The sequence below is a fragment of the Scardinius erythrophthalmus genome (assembly GCF_964197995.2).
Source record: "Scardinius erythrophthalmus genome assembly, chromosome: 15".
Classification (NCBI taxonomy): domain Eukaryota; kingdom Metazoa; phylum Chordata; class Actinopteri; order Cypriniformes; family Leuciscidae; genus Scardinius; species Scardinius erythrophthalmus.
In genome coordinates this window covers 27213786-27238334 of record NC_138235.1, presented here as the reverse complement: position 1 = coordinate 27238334, position 24549 = coordinate 27213786, and the positions used below count along the sequence as shown (strand labels likewise).

General features: G+C 37.8%; 4 protein-coding genes across 5 annotated transcripts in view; 2 read left to right on the top strand and 2 right to left on the bottom strand.

Moving 5' to 3' along the window:
* The window catches only part of stat6 (signal transducer and activator of transcription 6, interleukin-4 induced), a 39061-nt gene extending 35977 nt beyond the window's left edge, over positions 1-3084 (top strand). The window contains exons 19-21 of the mRNA XM_081387558.1: positions 40-60; positions 762-836; positions 1014-3084. Of these exons, the coding sequence (XP_081243684.1) occupies positions 40-60; positions 762-836; positions 1014-1080 (163 nt within the window). The 3' untranslated portion in view covers positions 1081-3084. The remainder of the gene's footprint in view (positions 1-39; positions 61-761; positions 837-1013) is intronic.
* A 1374-nt stretch (positions 3085-4458) lies between these two features.
* On the bottom strand, positions 4459-5981 carry mipa (major intrinsic protein of lens fiber a; the record flags this gene model as incomplete). Its single annotated transcript, XM_081387417.1, has 4 exons — positions 4459-4818; positions 4909-4989; positions 5287-5451; positions 5622-5981. The coding sequence occupies 4 exons, from the start codon at positions 5979-5981 to the stop codon at positions 4636-4638; spliced, it is 789 nt and encodes a 262-aa protein (XP_081243543.1). The 3' UTR covers positions 4459-4635.
* Positions 5982-11570: 5589 nt separating this feature from the next.
* ptges3a (prostaglandin E synthase 3a (cytosolic)) lies at positions 11571-15846 on the bottom strand. Its single transcript, XM_081387475.1, has 8 exons — positions 15601-15846; positions 14254-14367; positions 14088-14157; positions 13273-13371; positions 13088-13177; positions 12950-13006; positions 12771-12798; positions 11571-12621 (listed from the first exon to the last, which is right to left on the bottom strand). Coding segments are annotated over exons 1-8 (480 nt in total). The 5' UTR covers positions 15603-15846; the 3' UTR covers positions 11571-12601.
* A 650-nt stretch (positions 15847-16496) lies between these two features.
* Positions 16497-22423, top strand: dtx3 (deltex E3 ubiquitin ligase 3). 2 transcript variants are annotated; one of them, XM_081387471.1, is made up of 5 exons: positions 16497-16895; positions 17131-17178; positions 18177-18979; positions 19120-19337; positions 20373-22423. In XM_081387471.1, exons 2-5 carry the CDS (start codon positions 17166-17168, stop codon positions 20446-20448), a joined length of 1110 nt encoding a protein of 369 aa, XP_081243597.1. In that variant the 5' UTR covers positions 16497-16895; positions 17131-17165; the 3' UTR covers positions 20449-22423. The 2 variants fall into 2 exon arrangements, with proteins under 2 accessions (XP_081243597.1, XP_081243598.1); XM_081387472.1 differs by lacking the exon at positions 16497-16895 and having other exon boundaries at positions 16923-17178.
* The last annotated feature ends 2126 nt before the right edge of the window (positions 22424-24549 follow it).

The window sequence follows — 24549 nt, the reverse complement described above, 5'->3', positions numbered from 1 at the left end:
AATTGTGTGGTGTTTAAAATACCTCTTTTCTCTCCACAGGAATCCGAGTCATTTCTCTCCGTAAGTGTAATTATACTTTGGTTTCGGAAGTTCATTCACGTCTGTCTGCTCGTGGATCATGTAGGAATGGAAATGTCGATCATATTTTTTGATCAGAATGCTTTGTTGTAAACTTACACATCAATGACAAGCTTTGGAGGCATCCTAGCCAAAACAGTCTCCAATTTGAAACACTGTTAATGGGAATATTTAACATAAAAGAGCTCACAATCTTTATCACATTGCTAAGCTAACAACAAAATACTTTAAGCACACACACACAAAAATGATAGTTTTCAGTACTAAATAAAATGCACTACTGTTCAAAGGTTTTTTAAGAAGTCTCTTAGGCTTACCATTGCTGGATTTATTTGATCAAAAATACAGTAAAAACTCTAATATTGAGAAATATTATTATAATTTACTGTACTGTTTTTTAATTGTAAAATGTCATTTATTCTTGTAATGGTAAAGCTGAATTTTCAGCATCATTACTCCAGTCTTCAGTGTCACATGATCCTTTAGAAGTCATTCTAATATGCTGATTTGGAAACTTTTTTTGGTGAAACCAAGACTCTTTGATGAATATAACCATTGTATTTGTTAAAGGAAAACTTTTAAAAGTCACTTTTGATCAATTGAATGCCTCCTTGCTGAATTAAATGGTTGATTTCTTTAATAAACAACAATGTTGACTGTTGTCATTCTATTGCCCTTCCCAGGCATCCTAGTAATTGTACACCCACATATATGTCAGATCCCGTGTCTGGTCCAGGATCAATCTTCCCGTCATCCATGTAAGTCACAGTCACATTAATGTTATATGCAAATCCCTTGTATTTAAGAAATGCATACAGGTTTGGAACGACATGAGTAAATGATGACAAAATTGTAATCTTAATGCATTAATGTCTTGGCATCAATCACACAGCTGTTCTTTATTAACGTCCTCATCTTTCTCTATTCTATTACAGGCCACCAGCTCCCTCAGATGAATCCATGGGCATGGATTCCCTGGAGGGAATTTTGGATCAGTTTTGAGGTACATCATTAAGAGGTACACTCTGTTCTTGTTGGAGAAGGGCTATCAGATGGCTTGGGGCTCCATGAACTTCCAGACCAATTCACATTACCCATTTGTTACAAAAACAAGTGTATCTGTAGCGATGCATTTTTTTTTTCCTAAATTCATAGTCAGGAATCAATGGACGTAGAGTGTCTTTTTGGGGGTGGGGGGACGGGGGGTAGTTATCGCATGGATTGTATAACAACTAGGCATCACACTCGCTTCCTCCCGCAAACAAAAAAAACACACTAAACATGCAGTTTAAAGGACCAGTGTGTTTAACTCAATAATCATAGGGAATGTTTAATAGCAACTTGTATAATTTCTATGAGAAAGCAGATGAAGTGTTGGCAAAAAGAGCTTTTGCGCGTTAGCTTGTAGTGCCTAAACTGCTTAGTCATTCCCTGTTTCGGTCTTTTGAATACTCTTCAAAGCAGCATTGTAACTGACAAGTGAAACTATCAAGTGGTTGTATTTTCCATTGACAGACCAAATAGATTAAACTCAAACATTTTTGTAAATCAGAAGGTTTTTTTTGATGACGACGATGATGCAGAAAAAACATATTTAGTATATTTCAGTGTGGTTGTGTCCCCAGAGTAGATTAACAATATTTTACTCACAATGTCCTGAATGAGATTGTTCAGGGCACAGACACCGATTTGGTGAGGTAAGCTAAAACGAATAGCATCACATGTTCTCTTTTAGACATAGGCATAGGTTTTACTAAACTATATGCAATTATTACTTTTGTACCATTTTCCATATAAACAGTTTTTCATTCGGCTGTTTTATTTGCATGAGTTGTTTGTAATGGCATTTTCAATATTCAGTATTCATATGATTCTACAGTCCGCTTTGGCTAGTAAAGCTAAAATCACAGTCACTTGTGAGTTTTACTTAACTCTGTCTTGTATCATTTGTTCCTTAATGCCGGGGACACACTTAACGACTAGCTGAAACAACTTATAGAGTGTTTCCAACGACTGGAGTAGATTTCAAACATCGACTGTGAACACCGACTGAACGCAACTGTCTTTGACTCGGCGAGTTTGGGCATGATCAGTCCTAAGTATCAAATTACATTCATAATTGGCCTTACAGTCGTTAAATGTGTCCCCACCTTTAATCGCACCATATGATATATAACTAAATTTCGCAAACCTCTCATTACATCATTTATGAGTATGAATCATGTAAAATACATCTTGTGTGGACAAAATAACAGTAAGTTTTCATATAAAAAGTAGACATAATACTGTCTCTACATACTCTACAGTGTTCTCTGTGTTCACCTCTTCTGTATTTAGTCCTTAGTGCTATAAGTCATCAACTTTCTTCAAATTTAAATGTAATATACATTTGCCTTTCCATAAACTGTGATTTTTTTTTTTTTTTGCCATTCAAACAATACTGTTCTATATCTTGTAAAATATAAATCTTTCATCTTAGTGCTTTGATTAGGAAAATATCAAATGGGATGTTTTTCAAAGGTACCATCTGTAACTGTCTGTATGTATTTAGTCCTTTTTGGGAAATACCACACAATTTCGTCTCTGTTGTCTATTCAGATGTTCTTTCTGTAGCTCTAACGGATGATTGTGCTAGATATACTCCTGTCTGATTATTGATCCTGAAGATTTCATCAAAATCCTGTTACCTGCCAAAGAAGAGCATAAAGCACTTAATGCATTTGTCATTAAAAAAATGTCAAAGTTGCAATTTTTTTTTCATTTAATACATGTGACTAAATATGTAAAGCAGGTATATATGATTTTTTTCAAAGAAATATTCAAATTTCCATGTTAAAAATCTAAAAAAATAAATTCAAAATACCATTCGAGACTCTTGACTGATAATTCAATAGTTCTGGATTTCTACAGAATAAATGATTGCCTCATGTTTCATAAGAGTAGTTGAACGAAGATTACGGTTCATTTAAAGAGAGTAAAAAATAAATAAAAAATTGTTCATGAAATAAGCACTGTGGCATTATTTCAGACTCCACCCTCATTAAATTACCAAAGAAGAGACAGTTACTACCTTGAAATGATTATTTATACTCAGCTAGCTTCAACAGTCAAAAAAGGTCATCTTTACATTTTACACAAGACTTTGATGACAAAATGATAACTGATTTTACAGAGCCCTATGGTGAGCCCTCTGGTCTCCCTTCAGTCAGATCTTGAACAACAAGACACTAGTAGAAGAGTGGAAAGAGTGCAGAGAGGAAAAGAGTGACAGAACACCCGGGTGAAGTAATTGCCTTTTCATTCTATCAGATCCAAATGCTACAAGAACATTACTGTGCATTCAAATCCAGACATCTCAGTCGCTCAGCAATCCTCTAATCGCAGGCCAATGAGGAAGAGGTGACTAAATTACCTTAACAAATCCCTCTCCATCTGTGAAAAACAGGAACGGTCACTGTATCCATGATGGTTTGAACCAATTTTGCTCATTAGGGAGGTTTTAAATTTCTTTTACAATGAATTACACAAATATTCTCTTGCCCGAGACAAAATATCATTGCTTTTGCCTAAGTTTAGCTATGTACACACAAAATAATGCCAAACCCACTAATCTAAACAGAAAATTGATGCATGCAGATTTATGGCAGAAAAAGTTCATTGAAAATGCCTGAAACAGTAGTTTTGAAAATGACATGTTTGAGGGGTTGGGGGGGGATCAAGTGCTTGTATCAGGTAAAAGTTATGGAATAACAATAGACTAGTTGAGTTTTGCGTGTTTATATAGTTGTATATATTATGAATTATGTGTGACTGTGCTTCTTTTAAAGAAACACATACTGGGCGATTAGGCCACAGTTAAACGACACAACAGCTTGAGACAGACTAGAAGAGGGATCCAAATTCCCAAAGGATTTATGAAGCTTTTAGTCGTGAATGAACGTCCACCTGACCCAAGATTTAAAGGAATGTTTCCTTCATTTTGGGAGATAGAAAAAAGAACATTGCATTGATACAAACACAAGGCGAATGGTGGAAATGGAAGAGCCAAACTGGAAAACGCACACACACACACACACACACACACACCAAGCACAACTGAATAATGTCGACTGTAAGTAGAATGTAAAGAAATCTGTTGCAAAATGCTAATAATATTGTACACGTGTCACATCTCTGAAAAATCAAAGAAAAAATAAACTGAAATGAATGTGCGAGATTTAAACCCTGTGAAACTGGAAAGCATGCAGAAGTCCACTTCTAGCGTAGTTCACTCTTAGTAGACTGGAAACGACAGAGGTGCCCCTGAGCGGCGTTAGCCACCTGATCTCGCTCCCTATACCTGGAGGTACAGAGCGCAGTCCTCAGCAGGAAGTCCTCATCTTACCCTCATTCTTAGTCCTTGGGAAGGGGTTATAGTGTCTCGATTGCCTTTGGAAGTGTGTGTGTGATTCTCCCCATGGCAAACTTTGTTGGTATGTTGGAGGTGTGTGAAGATGAGGTGTGTGAAATGATCGAACGTATATGATGCTTCAGGGATTCAAAGTTTCCTGGCAGTGTTTATAAGGCTTGTGTTTTGAGCTCAATCGGTTCTCTGGTCTCCTGCTGGGCTTCGGCCTCGGGAGGCCGGTCGCCCTTGAGCGTGGCCAGTCGCTCGGACAGACCGCGCATGCGTGGAAAGAGCATGAAGTCGTACAGCAGGGCGCCCATAGCACCGCCGATCATAGGGCCCACCCAGTAGACCTACCAGACAGAACAGACAGAAAACTGTAACGTTACTGATTCAATACTTAAAAGGTTTCTTCATCCGAATATGATGGAAATGTGCCTCACCCAATGGTTAATAAAGTTCCTAAACAGCACAGCAGGGGCAAAAGACCTGGCAGGGTTCATTCCAGCTCCAGTGTAATACATCTGCAATGAGATTCATGTCAAGTCTTTGTGTTACACTTGAGAAATAAGGGCATACGGTTTAGGAGGAAATACAGGAGTAAATTATGACAAAATTGTCATTTTTAGGTGAACGATCCCAGCTAATTACTTAATAACGTGTGCTAAGCAAGTACATCTCACCTGAAGTTTTTTATGCATTTACTCTTTGTTAACATTTTAGTGCTGTTTTGCATTGGAAAATATGAGCCATGAGACAAAAACCAATGCACAAGCACTGCTTTTAAGACTGAATCTGTCCTGTGGATGATGGCCTCTTACCCCCAGCAGGTGACCCACAAGCACTGAGAAACCAATGGACAGGGCAGCAGACCCCAGTCGCCCGTTTCGCCTCTCGTCCGTCACAGCGAAGACACAGACTACGAGTTGCAGAGTCAGGAATATCTCTATGGTGGTGGCCATTCCCACACTGATGCCTGGCTGAAGCTGAAAGCATATATACGCATACGCTGTAGGAAAAACTGCCAAAAAATGATCCAAAATACATTTATTGTCCACTATGATTTTTTTAAACATCTCTGGTTTAAACCATTGATCAATCAGTTTGTATCACTATTTGAACTAATGAACTCACTGATTCAAATGCACCCTCTTACCGTGTTCAGGGCCAGATTGCCTCTCATATTGCTTGGCGTGACCCCATACAGCACAGCGGCTCCAGCCAGCGCGCCCAAGCACTGAGCACAGATGTAGAAGAAAGCACGAAACAGGGACATCTGGGAGCCAATCAGGTAGGCGAACGTGACGGCTGGGTTGATGTGGCCACCGCTGATGTGGCCGATGGACTGGATGAGTGTGGCGGCTGCCAGCCCGAAGCAGAAGGCAACTTGGAGCACGTTGTGTGGCCCGGTGGTCCAACGCAGAGCTGCTCCCAGCCCGAAGAACACAAAGAACATGGTGCCGTAGAACTCGGCAAACACAGCCCGCCAAAAAGACATGGACCGGAACTCCCACATGGCTGCTATAACTCAGAGGCGATGCCAAAAAATATGGAGGGACTTGAGAGCGAGAAGGAGAAGAACCTCCAAGAGCTTCCTCTCAGATCTGGATGTGTTCCCTTTGAACACAAAGGCGTATAAACTATGGAAAACCAAGCATAAATGCCTCTAACCTACAAAGAAGTTCGCGTGAAAAGCAGCCCTGCTTCACAAGACTGAAATCATTTGCTTCGTTAATTTCTATCTTGTGGTTTTTGTCATAAAACCTTAAGTGTGAAACTGGCAGGTGATCTCTGCATCTACGTGAAAGTTCGAGGTGATATTTAATAAAAGAACACGGATAGACAAATGATGAGCATGTCCTGCAGACATTCAACCTCTCTGATGGGAAAGTGAGAGGCCACAGGGCTATTTATAACGACCGTGACCCTCAGTGACACTGTAATCCTTTGGCTGAATTGTGGGAGGGGGCTGCAGAAAAAAACAACAAATCAAATCAAAAAGTTCTTAACCCTTTTCTGTCCTGCGCTACCTCTTAGCTCACGATCATCACCGTAAAGCTTACAATATTTTTGCCATTGAGGAACGGTGAAACGTTAAACGAATCTTGGTGGGAAATGTAACTTTCAACTTAGTTTTCAACTAAAAATAAACATCTCAGACTGGAGGCGAAAGGTCATAAAAGACATTAATGAAAATGTTCAGAAATATGTTTTAACAGCAGGCGAAAGGGAAATGGTGTATTTATAAGATGTGGGAACATGATGACATTGAAAAGAACAGCTGCTGAGAATCAGTCACATCCCATCCCAGCCCACAACAGAGAACAGTGTTTAGGAACTGCCTCTTCTCTGGCCCCGGCTACAACACTAGGGCCCCAAAAAGGGTCTAGAGCCCTTCACAGTGTGGATTAAGTGCTGACACAAAGAAACAAACCCTCTCATACAACAGAAGGAAGCCTCACATGGATGTAACCTATCATAACTAACACTCCACATGCACAGGACAGAAAAGTCTATGGGGTTTTTAGCAACAACATCAAAATAAAACAACACAATTAAATATCACATATGAGGCTGTATATGCACAATGCATAAATGGAAATATAATATTTGCCAGATGATTTTATTCAAAGTGATACACATTGCATTTAAAATACAGATTTCAATGTTAAGCTTTGGATAAATGCATTTCAACATTCATCATTTCAAACACTTTGCTTGTGGTATTTAATAGTTGTGTCATCATCAACGCACAGCATACCACACAAATCGCATGCTTGTGAAACCATTTTTACTGTAACCGCATGAAATAGTGACTTTTCCACAGCACACAATGAGGGCTTTGCCATAGCACCTCCATTCCCTGGTCAGGGCAGAGCCAGTTGGTTCTGTGCAGAACTGATTAGGCAGAGTTTTACATTGTGTGTGTTGGCCGGACTGCTGGCCTGAGGCCCATTAAAGCTCTGGAAAATCCATGTTTGGTGGCAGGAGGTGATAGTGGGGCGAGGGCAACACTGAGCCTCTTCTCTGGGCAATCACGGTGAGCTAGTCTAGTGAAAGGATACTGCTTCGCTTGTGCTTTTGCTCTTTCATTTGGGATGAACCAAAAATGCTGGCCGCAACAGTTTCTGTTGCCTTTGATTCAATTTTTGTGTGTGTGTGCGCGTGTGGTCGGGCCATTGTCTCAAATGATAGGTGCTTTATTTGCAAATGTTACTAGAGCAAGAAGTGTGATAACTGGTCTAAAAGCCAAAGTGTAAACTGTTTCTATACCAATTTTAGAAAACACTGAATATCAGATTACAAGTTCTTTCAGTTATAATCTTTTCAGTCATACTGTAGGCAATACAATGTGGTCCTTTAAAGGGATAGTTCACCCAAAAATGAAAATTCTGTCATCATTTACTCCCTCAAGATGTTCCAAACCTGTATGACTTTCTTTCTTCTGCTGAACACAAAAGAAGATATTTTGAAGAAAGTCGGTAACCAAACGACTGATGGACCCCATTGACTTCCATAGTAGGAAAAAAAAAAATACTATGGATGTCAATGGGGACCAGCAACTGTTTAATTACCAACCTTCTTTAAAATATCTTCTTTTGTGTTTAGCAGAAGAAAGGAAATCATACAGGTTTGGAACAACTTGAGGGAGAGTAAATGATGACAGAATTTTCATTTTTGGGTGAACTATCCCTTTAAGGCAAAGCACTTCCTTTACCAAAGATGGGTATTAGCTAAGCAATCAAGGTATCATATATCTGATTCCCTCTATATCCAGTTTCATGTTTGGTGAGATAACCACCCAGGCCAGTTGCATTTTCTGTGGAAGCAGGTGATCCGGTTGGGTTGCAAGTTGCAGTGGCTCTGCAAGGCCGGCTCAGAGTAACCGACTTTGTGTACATCTATTGTGGGCAGGATTACACCACGCCATTGCCTGCTCATGTGTCCGAAAGCCGCCTTTTGTCGCACAGGAGAGAAAGCTTAAAACCGCTTGCGTGAGGACTTTTCTATTACCTCTGGTGCAGACTGCTGACACCAACACAACCCTCCACAACCTCCCATACCACCAGTGTCTTAAAACGCTAGCTCAGGGAACTCAACCCCCGAAAATATTCCAGACCTTACAGATCAACTGTTGATCTGAACATACAGTCCCTCCAGATACCATTCATCCATCATTACATCTCCATCTGCTGTATTAAGTTATTTAGGGCAGTTATTAAGAAGAACCTGGATTCATTTTGAATGCACAATAAACATCTCTGATAGTCAGTTAAAACAGCATATGCTCATTTAAAAAAAAAAAAAAAGATTTTCCTATCATACGAACATTTAGACATTTTTTAATTAAGAATATCAAAAAATATCTATCAGTGAGGAAAGAAAAATAATCTTGTTTTCCATTTGAATTAAGTTTATATTTCTGACCCCAATGGCAGATATTCTTTTCTTATTTTAAGCAAACGTTAACTTCATTTTGTTTTCAGAAGACTTTACAGCAAGACTTAATATCCTAAGTAATTTTGCTTATCAAGTAAATCTCGATTTACACTTTTTCTCCATTGGTTTGGCTCATTTCTTGAAACAGAAATTATATTCTCAAAACTCTAAGATCATTTGGCGAAACAGTCTTACAGTTCAGCACACCACTATAAGCTCACTTGCAAAAGCTCATATCTCTCCCAAAACTGTTCACTCATGCTTCAAAACTAAATTCCTTTCCCATATAAAGAGTCAGTGCCACGGAAATGGCAAAGATCCTTCTTAATTGCTTTGGCTCATTTCTTGAAACAGACTGGACGTTCTCAACACTCTTGGTGCGTTTGCCAAAATAACGTGGATGGTTCGGCACAGCATGGTTCACCTGCAAAAGTTCATACCTCTCCCAAAACAGTTCACTCATGTGATAAAAAAAATGTCCTTCTCATTTAAACAGTTTTGTCACTATGGCAGAGGACCATTGAAATATCCCTCATGTCCACCTTTCAGTCTTAGCCCAGTCCTTCATTGACAATGGTTACTGTACTGTTTTTTTGTCTAGCTAACAGAATACAATAGGATTTGAGGGTAAGAGTAGGTTTGACATCAAACATTGCACTCATACTGCCAAGGAAATTGTAACCATTATCATTCACACACATAAAGTAACTTCCATACATCAGAGTAAAAAGAAAATGTATACAGCATAATATACTCTAATATAAACACTGCTGTAAATAAAGCTGGAGTTTCACAACTAACAGTTCTTCACTGGCCGCCGTCCTCACCCTCCTGGCCATCCACACGCTGCTGTCCATCTGGCCACAGATTCTCGTCCACATCACAGCGTATATTCTCCCTTGCGATGCAACGAGGGAAGAAACGGCGTGCCTGTCGCAACCATCCCCTACACTGATCTCCTGTAATATCCGCACACACAGCGTCCATTGCATGGAGCAGGGACCTCTGATCTTGAGCCCGATGCTCAACACTCTCCACCTCCAAGCGGAGAAATAAGGAGAGTAAGGTGGTAGGAACACCATGACCATCCTTGGATGAATAGTGAACCAGGCCCTGATGAGCGGGCCACGGTGGAAATTCACATTGTCCCATACAATGACATATTGGGGTAGGTGAGGCCCTACGAGACCTCTCTCATTTTCAGTGATCAAATCAAAATGAAGGCGGTCCAAGAAGATGAGGAGCTTCTGTGTATTGTATGGGCCAAGACTGGGGATGTGAGTGGCCACACCATTCTCAGATATGGCAGCACACATAGTTATATTGCCCTCCTCGCTGGCCTGGGACATCCACCATGGCCCGGTGGCCAATAATATTATATGGTATATATTATATACACACATTATGTTATTCATGGTATTATGTTCTTGACTAATTTTGACAGCTGAACAGACTATTGTGCATGTGATGACTTATACAATGAAATTTTGGAGCGAACAACCATTAGACTGAGAATCAACAATCAGTTTAGATCAACAAGATCTATTCACTTGGAAATTGTGCTAAATGTAGGCTACCTGTACTTAATCATTTGCAAAGATGTACTGAGACATTGAGACATGTACTTAAACATTTGCAATTTGATGAAATGAATGAGAAATTCAATTCTGTTGTGAACAATTGCCAAGTGGTTTGGAGGTTTGTCCATGTTGTTTTGAGAATGTCATTTCTGTTTCAAGAAATGAGCCAAACCAATGGAGAAAAACTGTGAAACATCCTTTCACTGTTAAAGTCATCTTTTGTAATTATATCACAAAATATTATTATAATATAGTAATTTATATTAGTAATAGTAATATATATATGACATATTATTATAATTTCTATGAAGCTTCTTTAGGAAGAAGCCCAGAACCTCAGGGCTGAAGATAAGTGCTCAATGGAACCCTTACCTTCTGACATTAATGGTCCAACTAGAACCCAGACCTCAAACCATTAGTATGATCAGGAAATTGTTGCCTTGATCCTTCCACCTAATGTGATAGAACAAGAATTTGGTGAATAAAAAGTCATTTCTTAAATTCTGGGATGAATAGCCTACTGAATAACGGATTACATAAAGACGTTGTGGAATGATGAACGTTTTCAATGTGTGAGCAAAACTTTAAAGAACTCCATAATACATTTTGTTTTCACTCAGACTTTTAGCTTTAAAAACAGATGCAGTCCCGTCGAGTGTAGTATCACTTCTCAAAAACGCAAAGTGCAGTTTCATTCTTGCAGGCCTGTTCAGCAGAAATGGAGCTATAGCGCCATCTTGTGGGAGCAGCACAATTGCTCTCTTTTCATAAGCGAGGACAAAATGTTCCGGAACCTCAGAAGCCTGTTTTTTAGGAATGCACAAACAAATGCGGTCATGACATCGATTTGATGAATCCATATTAAACTATTTGTTTTAACAGCGTTCACGATAAATCTCATATTTAGAATTGAGGGTTAATTGTGAATAAATCTGCTGCCAAAACCAGACAATATATGCGGCTACTATAATTTAATGAACACAAATATCGGATATATATATATATATATATATATATATATCGCATCGCGCACTGCTGAAAATGATCCAAAATGATGTACAAACATAGGACAAAAAAATCCAAAGTGTTGTTTAGAGACAGTTTATTAGAAATATGTAGACAAAAACCTCACTGCTTTTAACAAACTTAAATTTATAAACCTGAAATGACAGGTCACAACATCTTTTTCATGATTTTTTTTATCTTATCATCTTTTACTCACACCTGCATTGATATTAAGAGTGCAAACACAAATTGGTCATCTATTGATAATGTTTTTTAAATCTGTTGATAAGTTACCCTTTTGTTCTGTACAGCGGTGAGCATATTTTTAATGACTTGTCTTTACATATATGGAAGAAACCAGTGCACGATTGCCTGCTACACGTCTATGTGTGATACAAAACAACAAATACTAACTGCCATCCTGAAATTATTTAGTCAAGCAGTGCGTACAGACATGACTATGCACTTTGAACATGTTGGATTGACACATAAACCTATCTGAGGGCAGCTAAAACACTTAAAATGGGGGTTTGCAATAAATCAGTGCAAGGGTTTTGAATATGCCATTCTAATTTCAAATGTCTTGGCTGGCAATGCAGAAGCATGTACCTTAAGACAATGCTTCCTTCGAGGAAATCGGAGCTTAAACACAAAGGAACAAAAAAAAAGAATTAAATAAAATTTACAGTTTGAATGAGAGGGGGAAGGCAGAATACGTTGAAAAAGTCATTCATGTCCTTTTTCCAGTACTACAAATTACAATGTCTACATTACATGATGCAATAACCTCACTGACACTGAGGAAAAGCCCAAGACTTAGAAGCCATTGAGTAAACTGACCATAACTGGTGTCCACAATACATCATTGAGAGCTCGTAATTGTCCATGCAGAACAGTAAAGTAAAGTGTGTATGTATTGTCGAGGGGCTTACGTTGCCATCAGCACAACAGTAAAAATTCATCCCTTGTGACTTTCTGCAGAAAGCCCTTGAAAAACAGTTCCGAAAACTATGCAGTTTTAAATGGCTACCAACTCAAACTTAGTCTCTCTCTTCATTTAAATGTTAAATTAAAATTCTTGCTTTCTTCAGCTTGACGGTTTCCTGTTGCTTCACTCGAGGTCAGGCATTTCTAAAAAAAAAAAAAAAAAAAGTGAATAAATTTCATTTTTATATTTTAATAATTAACGTATAAAGTTGTAGCAGCAAACATATATAGATTTTCTAAATGCAAACAAACAAAAGTCACAGAGGACAGACAGATCATTTAAGAAAACGTACTTTCGTCATCACTATCCACAGACTCTTCCTGGAATTTGAAATAAAATCAGGTCAAACACATTTCAGCAATGTCGCAATTATAAAAACATTTTCATTATTAGGTTATTATTAACTAACTAACTAACTTACAATAAACCAATAATTTAAAAATAATATTATGTCTTCAATAATTCTCTCACATCATCAGCACCATCCACATCTGGTAGGTCATCTTCCCCTCCCATGTTGTTCATCATCTTTAAAATCAAATGCATATGATTATGATTTATTTTCCCAGAAATTTTAGATTATTAATAGCACTATATGTAGACATGAACCTCTGAAAAGCGATCGAAACTGGACAATTCTTCATCCGAGTCATCCTCCCAGTCTTTCCAGTTATTGAAGTCAACACTGAGCCAATTGAGCTGCACAAAGAACAAGGAGAAACATCAATTAACACAAGTGATCTTATTGCTAAATGGAGTTACATTTTAATAATTTAAACGGACCAAACACTGACCTTCGCCTTCTCTTTTGTTAACCTTGGCCAAGACTTGCCAGATTCTGCTTTTCTTAGACAGCAAAACACAGACCTGTCTGTGCGTTTGTGTTTAGAGTCCTGCAAAAGAATAATAGAGTTCTGTGTACCTCTTCAACCAGTGAGAACACCATGAGCCATGCAGATTGAGCTCTTACAACCTGAATTACACCAGAAACCATCAGGTGGAGTAGCGTTGTCAAACGTACCGCTGCTACTGGTACCGGTCGGTAAAAAAAAAAAAAAAACTTGACAGTACCAGCATTTCTGAAGTATCGGTAGTACCGAGTACCAGGTATTTTTGGTACCCAATCGCAATCATATCTGTTGAGTGCATGAACACAATGGCCTATCAGAGTTGCTAGTCAGTAAATTAGTCAGAACCAGCTTAACACCGCTGAAAAAGCACAAGGGTTTTTTTTGTTCAATGTGAGCCATGTGCTCACGAATCCTTTCAACCAAGGGTGTAAACATGAAGTAAATAAGAGATTCATTGAACAATTAATTCAGTGAGCTTGCACTTTACACGTTTAGTTTTTCATGCTGCCAAGTACACTGCAAAGTTTTTGGATCAACAACCGAATTTAAATGAGGAATTGAATCGGAAACTGTGATGACTGACTGTGATAAACAATGGACAAGACAAAATAGAACAACATTATTTAAAAGTACTTAATTCAACAGTTTTTGCTCTGGTACCAAAATTGGTATCGAGAACAGCAAAATTTTACTGGCATTGGTACTACTGAACTACTGAAATGTTGGTACCGTGACAACCCCTAAGGTGGAGTACTTACATTTGGGTCAATGGACTCAAATAGTTCTACTTCATTATGGTGTTTCATGTTATCTGTTCCTCCAACACAACTAAAACAAAAAATATAGCATATTACAATTTAGAATTAACTACTATATTGTACTTTAAAAACACTAAAGAGGCAAGCAATTTGAAAATGGATGTACCTGAAATCAAGCTTTGTTTTGTTAAATTTAACTTGGACATCTTTGCTGTCTTCTATACAGAATTCAATGAAGACGGCCTCTCGTCTGTCATACCACTTGGCAGTTGCTGGCTGCCTGTGAAACAAATGGAAATAACACCAATATATTTGAAGGAGCATGCAGAATTTAAGGTTATACCACACTTCAGTATGACATCGAAATAAAGCGATGCTGTTTAGTTCAAATGGGGAACATGGTGAACTAAGCAACCAGCTAAATGCATTTGTTAAAAGGCAAACTCCAGAAGTCCACACTAAAAGCGCAGCTCTAAATTAAGATGTGCGAGCAGGAGGCCCTGGCGGGGGGTGGAGCAACAATGATGTTACCGTGGAAACCAGTTTGTATTGACTGGCAGGTTCATGCATGGCATCTAAACAATTTACCTTGGGCTTCACTACAGTAAAATCAATGAAAGAACCAAGCCCATGAAAAAAGATTTGTTTCTAATATTTTGTACTGTATTTTTACTGCATGAACTATAGCTTAAGATTTATATGCCATGCAACTAAGTGTAATTTGACATATTGAGAGTTAAATGGTGGCTAATTTAATCATATCAATGAACAAGATGCTGCAATGTTTAGAGCTGGTGTTGAGGACATGTATAAATTCTGGTCATGATTATTGCCTGTTGCAAACTTAGTCCAACCTGAATTTGCTGGTCTTAGTTTAAGATGGTCTCTGTGTCTTGTCAAAGTGGTGCTCAGCTGGTTTAGCTGGAGGCTGGCTTATAACCCACATGATCAGACGAAGTGACCCAAACCCTTTTAAAAGCATCCAACAAACCAGCCTGGGAGACCAAACTAAGACCTTTCATCAGAGCACCAGCTTGGAAGACTAGCTGATTTAAGACCGTCTTAAACAGTTAAGACCAGCAAACCTTTTTTTCTAGCTGGGAACACCCTGCAGACCTTGATCTGCGTAAGGCTTAATCTAGGGCGTGGAAATTGCTAGAACATTCTACAGTCATGCAGATAAATTATTAAATTAAGAAAAATCAAGCAATAGCAAAATGAGCAGTAGCAATTCTCATGTTAGCTGTACTATAACTTCAGGCCCTGATAATCTAGCAGCAAACCAGCTAGCTAAGCTCTTCTGTGCAAGCAATGTGCGCTGTTTCCACCACCGATTAACGGTTTTCTATGCTATTTAAAACGTCTTTCCGAGAATAACTAGTATTCTCTTAAATATCCATATGTGGCAACTGCCGCATGTGAGAAAATTACACGTTACCTGATAGAGGTTATGAACACATTTGCTAACTAGCTAATAAGTTAGTGCATCCTTATCACCGCCAGTCAAACTCACATGTCGATATCTTCTTTCAGTTTACACAAAAACCTGCGTTGCCACTTTCGTCCTCTCGCCTGTGGTAGTGTTTTGAATTTATGCTGTCAGTTCAAAGCGCATGCATAAAGACGGAAACTAGCTGTTTATGCGCCGCTCCGTCACCCCGCACAGGAATCGCGCGTGTGTCCCTCTACTCACTGGCGCGTAGTGACGTCACCTCAACGTTTCTAGCGACTTCTGCTGCGCGCTCCGCGCCATGCGCGCACCTGAGCAAATGCGTCTCCATAGTAACGCAGACCTCGCTCCGCCTCGACTGTACAAGATGTCACTATCATCCTGGACACTTACAAACATACATACAAATCATAAGAATAAATTATGTGATATATTGCCAAATATTTTTTCTTGTATTATCTTTTCTTTTCCTTTATCTAGAGTCAGAATTAGACTTTATAATGTTAAATTAAATCTATCTATCTATCTATCTATATATCTACATTTACATTTATGCATTTCGCTTTTATCCAAAGCGACCTACATTGCATTTCAAGGTACACATTTACATTCTTATCAGTTCTATCTCTGTTTGTTATTTTACGTTTTAGTGTTTACTTTTTTATTATTTTTTATATACGTTATTGGCATGATGTTTTGCGTTGCATAAAATATTGCCAAAGCTTCAATACACAAAAAGTGTCGACAAACAAACAAACAAATAAATAACAATTAATGCAGTGATGTTAATAAATTAATAATTGCAAATGATTAATAATTCAAAATATCTATTCCGTGAATATATACAGAAGGAGTTAAAAAGCACAAAGGTCAAACAATACATTTACAAGACGATTGATGATGTGGTCTTTAAAGAGCGCCACACAACGGTCACATCCTGTAATCGCTAATCCGGCTCAACCAACGACCACAAGAGTGACGAACTTCCTGCCTAGATTACCGTGCATTCAGGGCATTTTCACTGTAATTACTGAAAGCGAACTATGTGATAACGAAATATGACATAGAGACGCCGAGTTAGAGTCGCGAAGGGGCTAAAGGCAAAACACTTTCGTCGTGACAGTCAACCATGTTCTTTGTATGCATGTTGTCTTCTTTTGGCCAAGGACGGGGAATTGGGAAACCACAAAGAGACTGAGCTGGTCTGTTGTTGATCAAGTGAAGTGTCATCTGAACTTGAATAGGATATCCCAAGCATAAATTCGCAAGAATTATCCTAGTTTTTCTTACGGCACGTTCAATGCAGCGGTCGTCTGTTGACTTCCTCATCGAGTGGAAGCAGGCATTCTCTAGTTGCGGTAGGTTCCCTTTATATTCATCTCTTCTTCCGGCAAAGTCACTACAGAAGGTGAATTAATTTATTACAGGAGCACAATAGGCTTTGCCACTATGTTTTTTTTCACTATGTTTTTAATTTAGCAAATGCTTAGGTTAAAGCAACTGCCATCATCATTTTCTCCGTGTGTCAGGTTGCTGGACAATCCGCTAAATGTCTTGATCTACTAACTTGTATATTTATTTTCTCTAAAACAGGGAAATAGGCCTGTTACTGCAAGTAACGAGAATTTATGGGATCACAAGGTAATTTAGTTTCAATAATGTAATCACTGCAAGCATCAAGTGACATTCATGAGCAGGTAGTGCAACACAGAACGATCCTTTGTTTATACAGTGAACACATTTCCGAGCAGCTGATGTGGTTCTGCACAGCTGCCTGTTGGTGTTGAACGAGCTGATAACACTTAGCACAGCCTATTCATGCAAGAAACTTCATTGTCTAGAATATTCCACCCTTCTGCTGCACAGCCACAAATAAATTGGATTGTGAAAGGGTAAATTATATTATAATGATTAAACCTTATAGTATAATCCTTTTTATAAGAGATACAGGGAGCTTGTAAGATCTGACTGAGAAGAATCTGCATGCTAGCCTGCAGCTCTTGTCAGGTGTGAAGTATTGTGAATTTATGCAGGGTTGACTCATTACACGTGTATTATTCATCATATGTTTCTCCTGACAAGGAAAGAGCGAACCGGTAACAAGCACAAGCTAACATATAACTTCAAGAATTGTAAAAAGGGTGAAAGGTTGAACATTACTGTAATTGGTAAGTTAACATGACATCAGTCAGTTACAGCAGTATTTCATCTAAAACTGGTTTAATTAGCATTTAAATAGTATTTTTGTACAATTGTTATAATACCTCATATAATTAATATGAAAGACTACATCAAATAATTTAAAAAGAAATGTGTTTCTTTGTTTTTTTTAAAAAGCTAAAAAATAATAATAATGACCAGACACCTAAAATGTACACTTTTCTTTTCCTAATGAAAAGAAACATGTATGTATGCGTATAATATATAACATTTATTTATTCAATTTTAAAAATATATTTTTTACTTTTTAACTATATATAGTTGATTTTATTTACCAATAATATTAGGGGAAAATGTAAAGTGCCTAATAGTACAGCATAGTGTAAATGTAGCAACACAATAAAGCACTAAATAATTGCAAAATGTGTTAATGTTGGCCATTTGAACTACTCTTGCAAACTGATCTCTTTTCCTCCCAGTTTCATCTGATGAGATGAGCGTGCGCGCGGGGCAGGGCAGTGACGAAGTGCTGGTGTCGCAGGCGGTGTGGGATTACCTTGCAGCCGCTGGACGGCCCTGGTTGGTCGACTTCGAGGACAAGCAGGGACTAAGCGCTGACATCATCCGACGCGGGGAGCGTGGCGGCTGCTGTGCCGTGCGGCTCTCCCCGGTGGAGGGAAGCAGCAGGGCCAGAACTGGGATGATGGATGGGCCGGTTTCTCCTGTTACACGGAAAGCTTTCATTGACTTGTGCCGCTGTGCCCGGAAGGAGATGACCAAACAGGACGCAGCTCCTAAGAGGAAACGTTCTCTGTTACCGTGTGTGACGGCAGTGGAGCCCGACGGGGAAGGGAGCTTGTTGTCTCCGCCTCCCCCTCAACCACGGCGCTCGCAAAGGCAACAGCAGAAATACAGGAAAAACACAGACATGGAGACCTGTGTGGTTTTACCCATGCAACATGAGGCAGTGGCAAGGACCGGGGCTGAATTAGCCGTCGGTCATGAAGAAGAGAGCACCGTTTGCTCAATCTGTATGGGCGAAATTGTGGAAAAGACAACTCTGGACAAATGTGGCCACGCGTTCTGTCGGTCCTGCTTAGAACAGGCGTTTCAAGTAAAGAAGGCATGTCCTGTGTGCAGGCTGGTGTATGGTCAACTTATCGGGAACCAGCCGGCCAATGGGAGCATGATGGTTGAAAGAGACCAAGACCTGGAGTTGCCTGGCCATGAAGGTTATGGCTGCATATGCATTATTTACAGTTTTCCTCCCGGTTTGCAAGCGGTAAGTACTGCTTACAGGCGGATTACAACAGCCGAGTGTTTTGCATTCAGATAACCACAGACCAGATTTCATTATATAGCGCATAAAAATTCCACACAAAAACTGTAATCAAACACTATTATGTTTTAAAATTCTTTCAGCAAGAGCACCCAAACCCTGGGGTGAGGTACCCAGGCACAGACCGGGTGGCATACCTGCCAGACAGCCCTGAGGGAAACCGTGTCCTCTGCATGCTGCGGCGGGCATTTGAGCAGCGCCTGGTCTTTACTATAGGCACCTCGATGACCACTGGCTTGCATAACGTTATTACCTGGAATGATATCCACCACAAGACCTCCATATGGGGCGGACCACGATGGTATGCAATTTCATAGTTGCTTGCTAAATTATGTCTGGGAAAATTAGTTCTACCACAGGCAAGTCTTCACTGGAATTGCCTTTTGAATTTGTTTTGAATTTAAAGCTGTTGGTTTGGATAAAAGCCAACCCAAAAGATATATTCAAAAATCCAAATTATAAATGATGCACTAAATTGTTCATTTTTTTGCAGTAGATTTTTGAGGTTCTAGTCATTCCGATGTACTAAACCTTTATGATCAGAGCGACTTGGGTAAAAATGCCTGAAACCATGAGGAATTGTTTTTGTGCCACGTTTCATGTTGCCATATGTTTGTGTGATTAATTTTAATCAGCCAAACAGAGGCTTGAGGAGATGCCAGCTACATTTCCATCCTATAGCACCTTTATATCGTGATAGTTCTAATATTAAATACATTAACAAGTTGTTGTTTTTCTTTTTCTGGCCAAGGACAGAGATGTTACTACATATTGTATACACAATATAACATTTTAAACCTGGCCTATAATGACGCATACAATACCACATTCATTTAACAATTTATTTACAAAGCAATTAAAATAATATTAATGAAGGATGTGCAGAGATACACTACTGTTAATTTTTTTTAATTTTTTAAACGTTTTTTGATCAAATGTACTGTTAAAACGTGCAATATTATTACCATTTCAAATAACTGTTTTGTATTTAAATATTTCAAAATGTTATTTATTCATGTGAAGCCAAATCATTACTCCAGTCTTCAGTGTCACATGATCAAAATGACAGCATTTATTTGAAATATAAATATTTAGTAACATTTTAAATGTCTGTGCTGTCAATTGTCTTTCAATTGAATGTATTATTGCTGAATAAAAGTACTAAATACTTCAAAATAAAAAAATGAATACAAATTGTACTGACCCCAAACGGTTGAACGGTAGTGTAAACTTGTAAATTGGATTATAAATTAATTTAATACCTTTTAATATGGAAGGGATAGAGAAACATTAAGCTTTCTAACTTTAATTTAACTTAATATTGATTTTTTTTCAGCTTTGGTTATCCAGATCTTACATACCTTGTGCGGGTGACAGAGGAACTACGCGAGAAAGGGATAACGGCTGATTGATTTGTTTCTAGCACTTGAGAAGTTTCAAAAGGATGGCAAACGCGTGCGCTTGACCAGTCTTTACACAAACCCACTGTGTCGAAACAAGCCACAGTCATCTGCTGCAGGACACCGTTTTCACAATGTTTAATTTCAATCTTTATGTTTAGCTTTGTTCTTTAGTTTACCTGAGTGAATACAGTATTTCTGTGGTACAAACCTGGGGTGCACTTTACTGAGACAGATTGTTCAATATTCTCAGCTGAGTTTCAGATACCCACTGGATTGCTAAAGTGTGAATGTGAAGGTGTACACGTTTCCATATCTTCAGTACAACCTTCCTCTTCCCTTTTTTTTCAGGTTAGAATCACTAGGCTGCCAGCCTCCCCCTTCTAACTCTGTTTCTTCCATCTAAACTATGCTTAATAACCTTTTTAGTTTATGGTAACATCTGGGTGGAGACAAATGAGAGACAAATGGCATAGCACAGTTAAATGGGTACAGCTGGGACAATCCCATACAACTTTTTTTTTCTAGTAATCAGCACTAAGAGGCACTTTGCAATGTAGGTAATCTTTTTATTATGAGAATTTAAAGTGGATTCTGCCTGATCTTCCAGAGTGCAGGATCTAGAGAGGTTATTTGTGGGCCTTTCTAATAATAAGGTCCTAGTAAAAGAGATGCAAGTCGATTTCAGTTTGTCCTAGCTTTCATCCTTTATAACTCCCATTATTGTCTTTCATTTCAATAAGATGTGCATAAAAAGTCATATTTTTGCTTTCTGTTCATTGGATTCAGTTTTCCCCAGTTTGTATTTTTATGCTGTTTACAGATTTTTGAGTTCATCCATTTTGGATGTTAAAACTTCTGTCACGTATATATAAAATGATGTCAAAACGAAAGGGCGTGTGAACCACTTAAACCAAACTAAAAGCATTATAGCTCAAAACTTTGCTGTTACCATTGTGTTTATGCCTCAGACTGAAAAGCATAGCACTGATTTTATTGTGAAGAATCAGCAGAATCGTCCATACAAAGTTTGCTGAAGTAGAAAAAAATTCAATAACACGGCAAATGACTCTCACAAAAACATGCAGGTCACATTTAACTCTAAAATCAAAAGAAAAGAAAAATGATATTTATATATTGCATTTAGCTTATTTTAGTGCCTATACCCATTATTCTCGATGTTTTTTTTTTATTTTACTTCAAAGAAATAAATTTAAGTTTAAATATCTGGAATTATTTTCTACATTATGTTTATAATAACTAACACAATACACACACACACACATAAATAATTGGCTTTATTTTCTTTCCAAATACCAAATGTAAATGAATTTTTTCTTCTTTTGATTTTTGTGTGAGATATGACCCCAGGTTTGTGAGATTCACCCAAATGGCGGCTGTCAGTCATGAAGCAGTTTTATCAGATTTGTTTTGTATTTCTCTCATTGAAATGTTATTGTGCCTTCTGCTAAAGGTCACAGCCTGTTACCACTAACAGTATACTATTACTCATTAGTATTGGTTAAACTGTGTTCTGATCAATATGAAGCATTAACTTTATAGCAGTCTTTCAGCTTTAAGCATCATACTTTAGAAACCAAGTCTCAGATATTTTTGCGCAAACCAAAACATTTACTTTGTGTTAAGAAGGTTTTTGTGTTGTTGATTACGTTTTACAGTATCTTTAAACAGAAAACAGTATCAGATTTGATTTTCTCTTTTATACCGTATTCTCGTACTCCCACCTTTATGTTATGAAGGACCAATTCAATCAGGATGAGTAGGACTTAAATGTTACTGTCATGCAAAATTCTATGCACTTCAAAATCAGATTTATAAAATAGACCTCTTCAGATGACTGATTGTTCAAATTAAATAATTTGCCTTTATAGTTGTGTTGATTTGTATTACATAATTGAATTGTATGCTACAGATAAAAATGTGCTTTACATTTTCATACTTGAATAAAGGGATTCTGTTCTGTTAGACAGTGTTCTGTTTTTTGTTTTTCTTCCAGATTTAACTTCTCAATGCCTCATGTTTAGCTTTAGTATATTAAAGGTATGTTAAACAATGCCTTGGTATTAGTTATAATTGCTTACAACTAAAAGGAGGGTGAATTCAAGTTGATTGGGACACTATCGACCTAAATTCATTCAATTTGTTGTGACTGGCTGAAAAGGAAGTCATAATATTTGAACTACATTTAAATTTATTCATTACAGTTTCCATTGCAATGGTTTGATACTTTAGTATGTTTCACTTTATATTTTTGCTGTTTCACAATTGGTCTGTAAAGCCCCAATAACAGGTTCCTTTTGTGACAACATGCCTCACTATTGTTGTTGTTGCATATGTATCACAAAAGGTTAAAGTATGCCATAAACTATAGCTTTTAGACCCTTGACATCAGGAATGCAGTAAATGCAATCTTCTAAAAAAAAAAACAATAATAAAAAAAAACAGTGCTTTAAGATGCTCAACAGAGGGCGCCATTTTACCACTTCACTGAACTCGCAAATAAATGTTTTGGATTGAAAAACTGCAGTGTAGGGTGAATCTGAAGTAGTGTATTTTTGTTGTTATCGTGTAGCCTATTCTTATTCTTAAAATTAATATCATAACATTATTATGATAACAGAAGGACCTCAACCCTGGTAAATGTATTCAATTATTCGACACAAACAACATTTCTGCCTTCCTACCAGAATGTGTAGCCAGATTTCAAACAAAGGCCCATTCCATCGTAGGGAGCCATCTCTGCTTCCATCGTCTGGAATTACACCCAGAACAGTAAATCGTATGTAGTCAAAATCTTATACAACACTATGATAATTATTATTATTATTATTATTAATCTCTGCATTCAGTAGCCTAATATGCAGCACAAAACACCTGGAGGGATAAGCCTTTAGAGAACATGTGACACAGTCGTATCATTCATTTTGTGTTATGATTTTAGAGGATGGGGGGATGCAACCTGTCCATGTTGGCATCTACCTAATTTGGCTAGCGTCTAAATGATGTTTTGCGCCAATATACAGTAGAGTTTGATTGGACACACGACTTTTGACGTCAAAAGACAAAAAAAAAAAAAAAAAAAAGCTACGCTAAGAATATTTTCCATTCAGTGACTAAAACATTCCATTATCTTCTTGCAGGCGATATTTTTTAATTCTTGAGGGGAATTTTTGGCAGAAATGCAGTGACGGGTGGTGAAATGATAAGAGCACAGCACTGTACTTGGAAAACCCGTGCTGAAATGTGTCTCAGGGCATTTCCTCTGATTATGCCAGCGAGCCTTTGAGCAATGCACTGAATCCCCATCTGCTTTAAGGTCTACAGTAGTGCCCTGACCCCTCTCTGCCTCTCTGTGTTAAATAAGAGTATGGAAATGTCACCTGGATCTTGGCAAGGTTAACCGAGCACTCTTTTGTTTCTGTGAAGGGAGGGGATCTCCAATTTATATATTTTTTAAAGATAAATTGTTGAAATGTCAGCATAAAATACTGAAATGTTTAGATGGAATGTTATAGATGTGGATATGAATGTGCCCAGTATAAAACCTATTTTTAAATTTCAATTAAAGTTATTGTTTAAAAAAAGTATAAAAAAAAGCATAATGGTAACACTTTACAATAAAGGTTCAAATTGTTAACATTAGTTTACTGCATTATTTAACATGAACTACCAATACATTTTTTCTAAAGCATGTATTAATCTTAGTTAATGTTAACATTTACTGATACATTATTAAAATCAAAAGTTGTATCTTATAATGGACCTGACCTGTGCTTTTATTGACTAACGTTAACAAAGATTAAGAAATACTGAAACAAATGTATTATTGTTAGTTAATTCTAATGAATGTATTAACTAACATTAACTAATGGGACAATAACAAAAATATGAATTTGTCTGATTGAGAGAGAATGGCTCTTTTTTTTTTTTTTTTTTTCAGAGGTGACACATATGGATGGAAGTCATTTGATTCTATGGAATTCTATTACAAGTCGCTCTTGTTTTAATGTCAGGAAAAGGAAGGACTGAAAGAAATGGTGTACTTGTCTGGACCTTTAATAATCTTGGCATAAGCTTTAAGGAGCTTTTCAT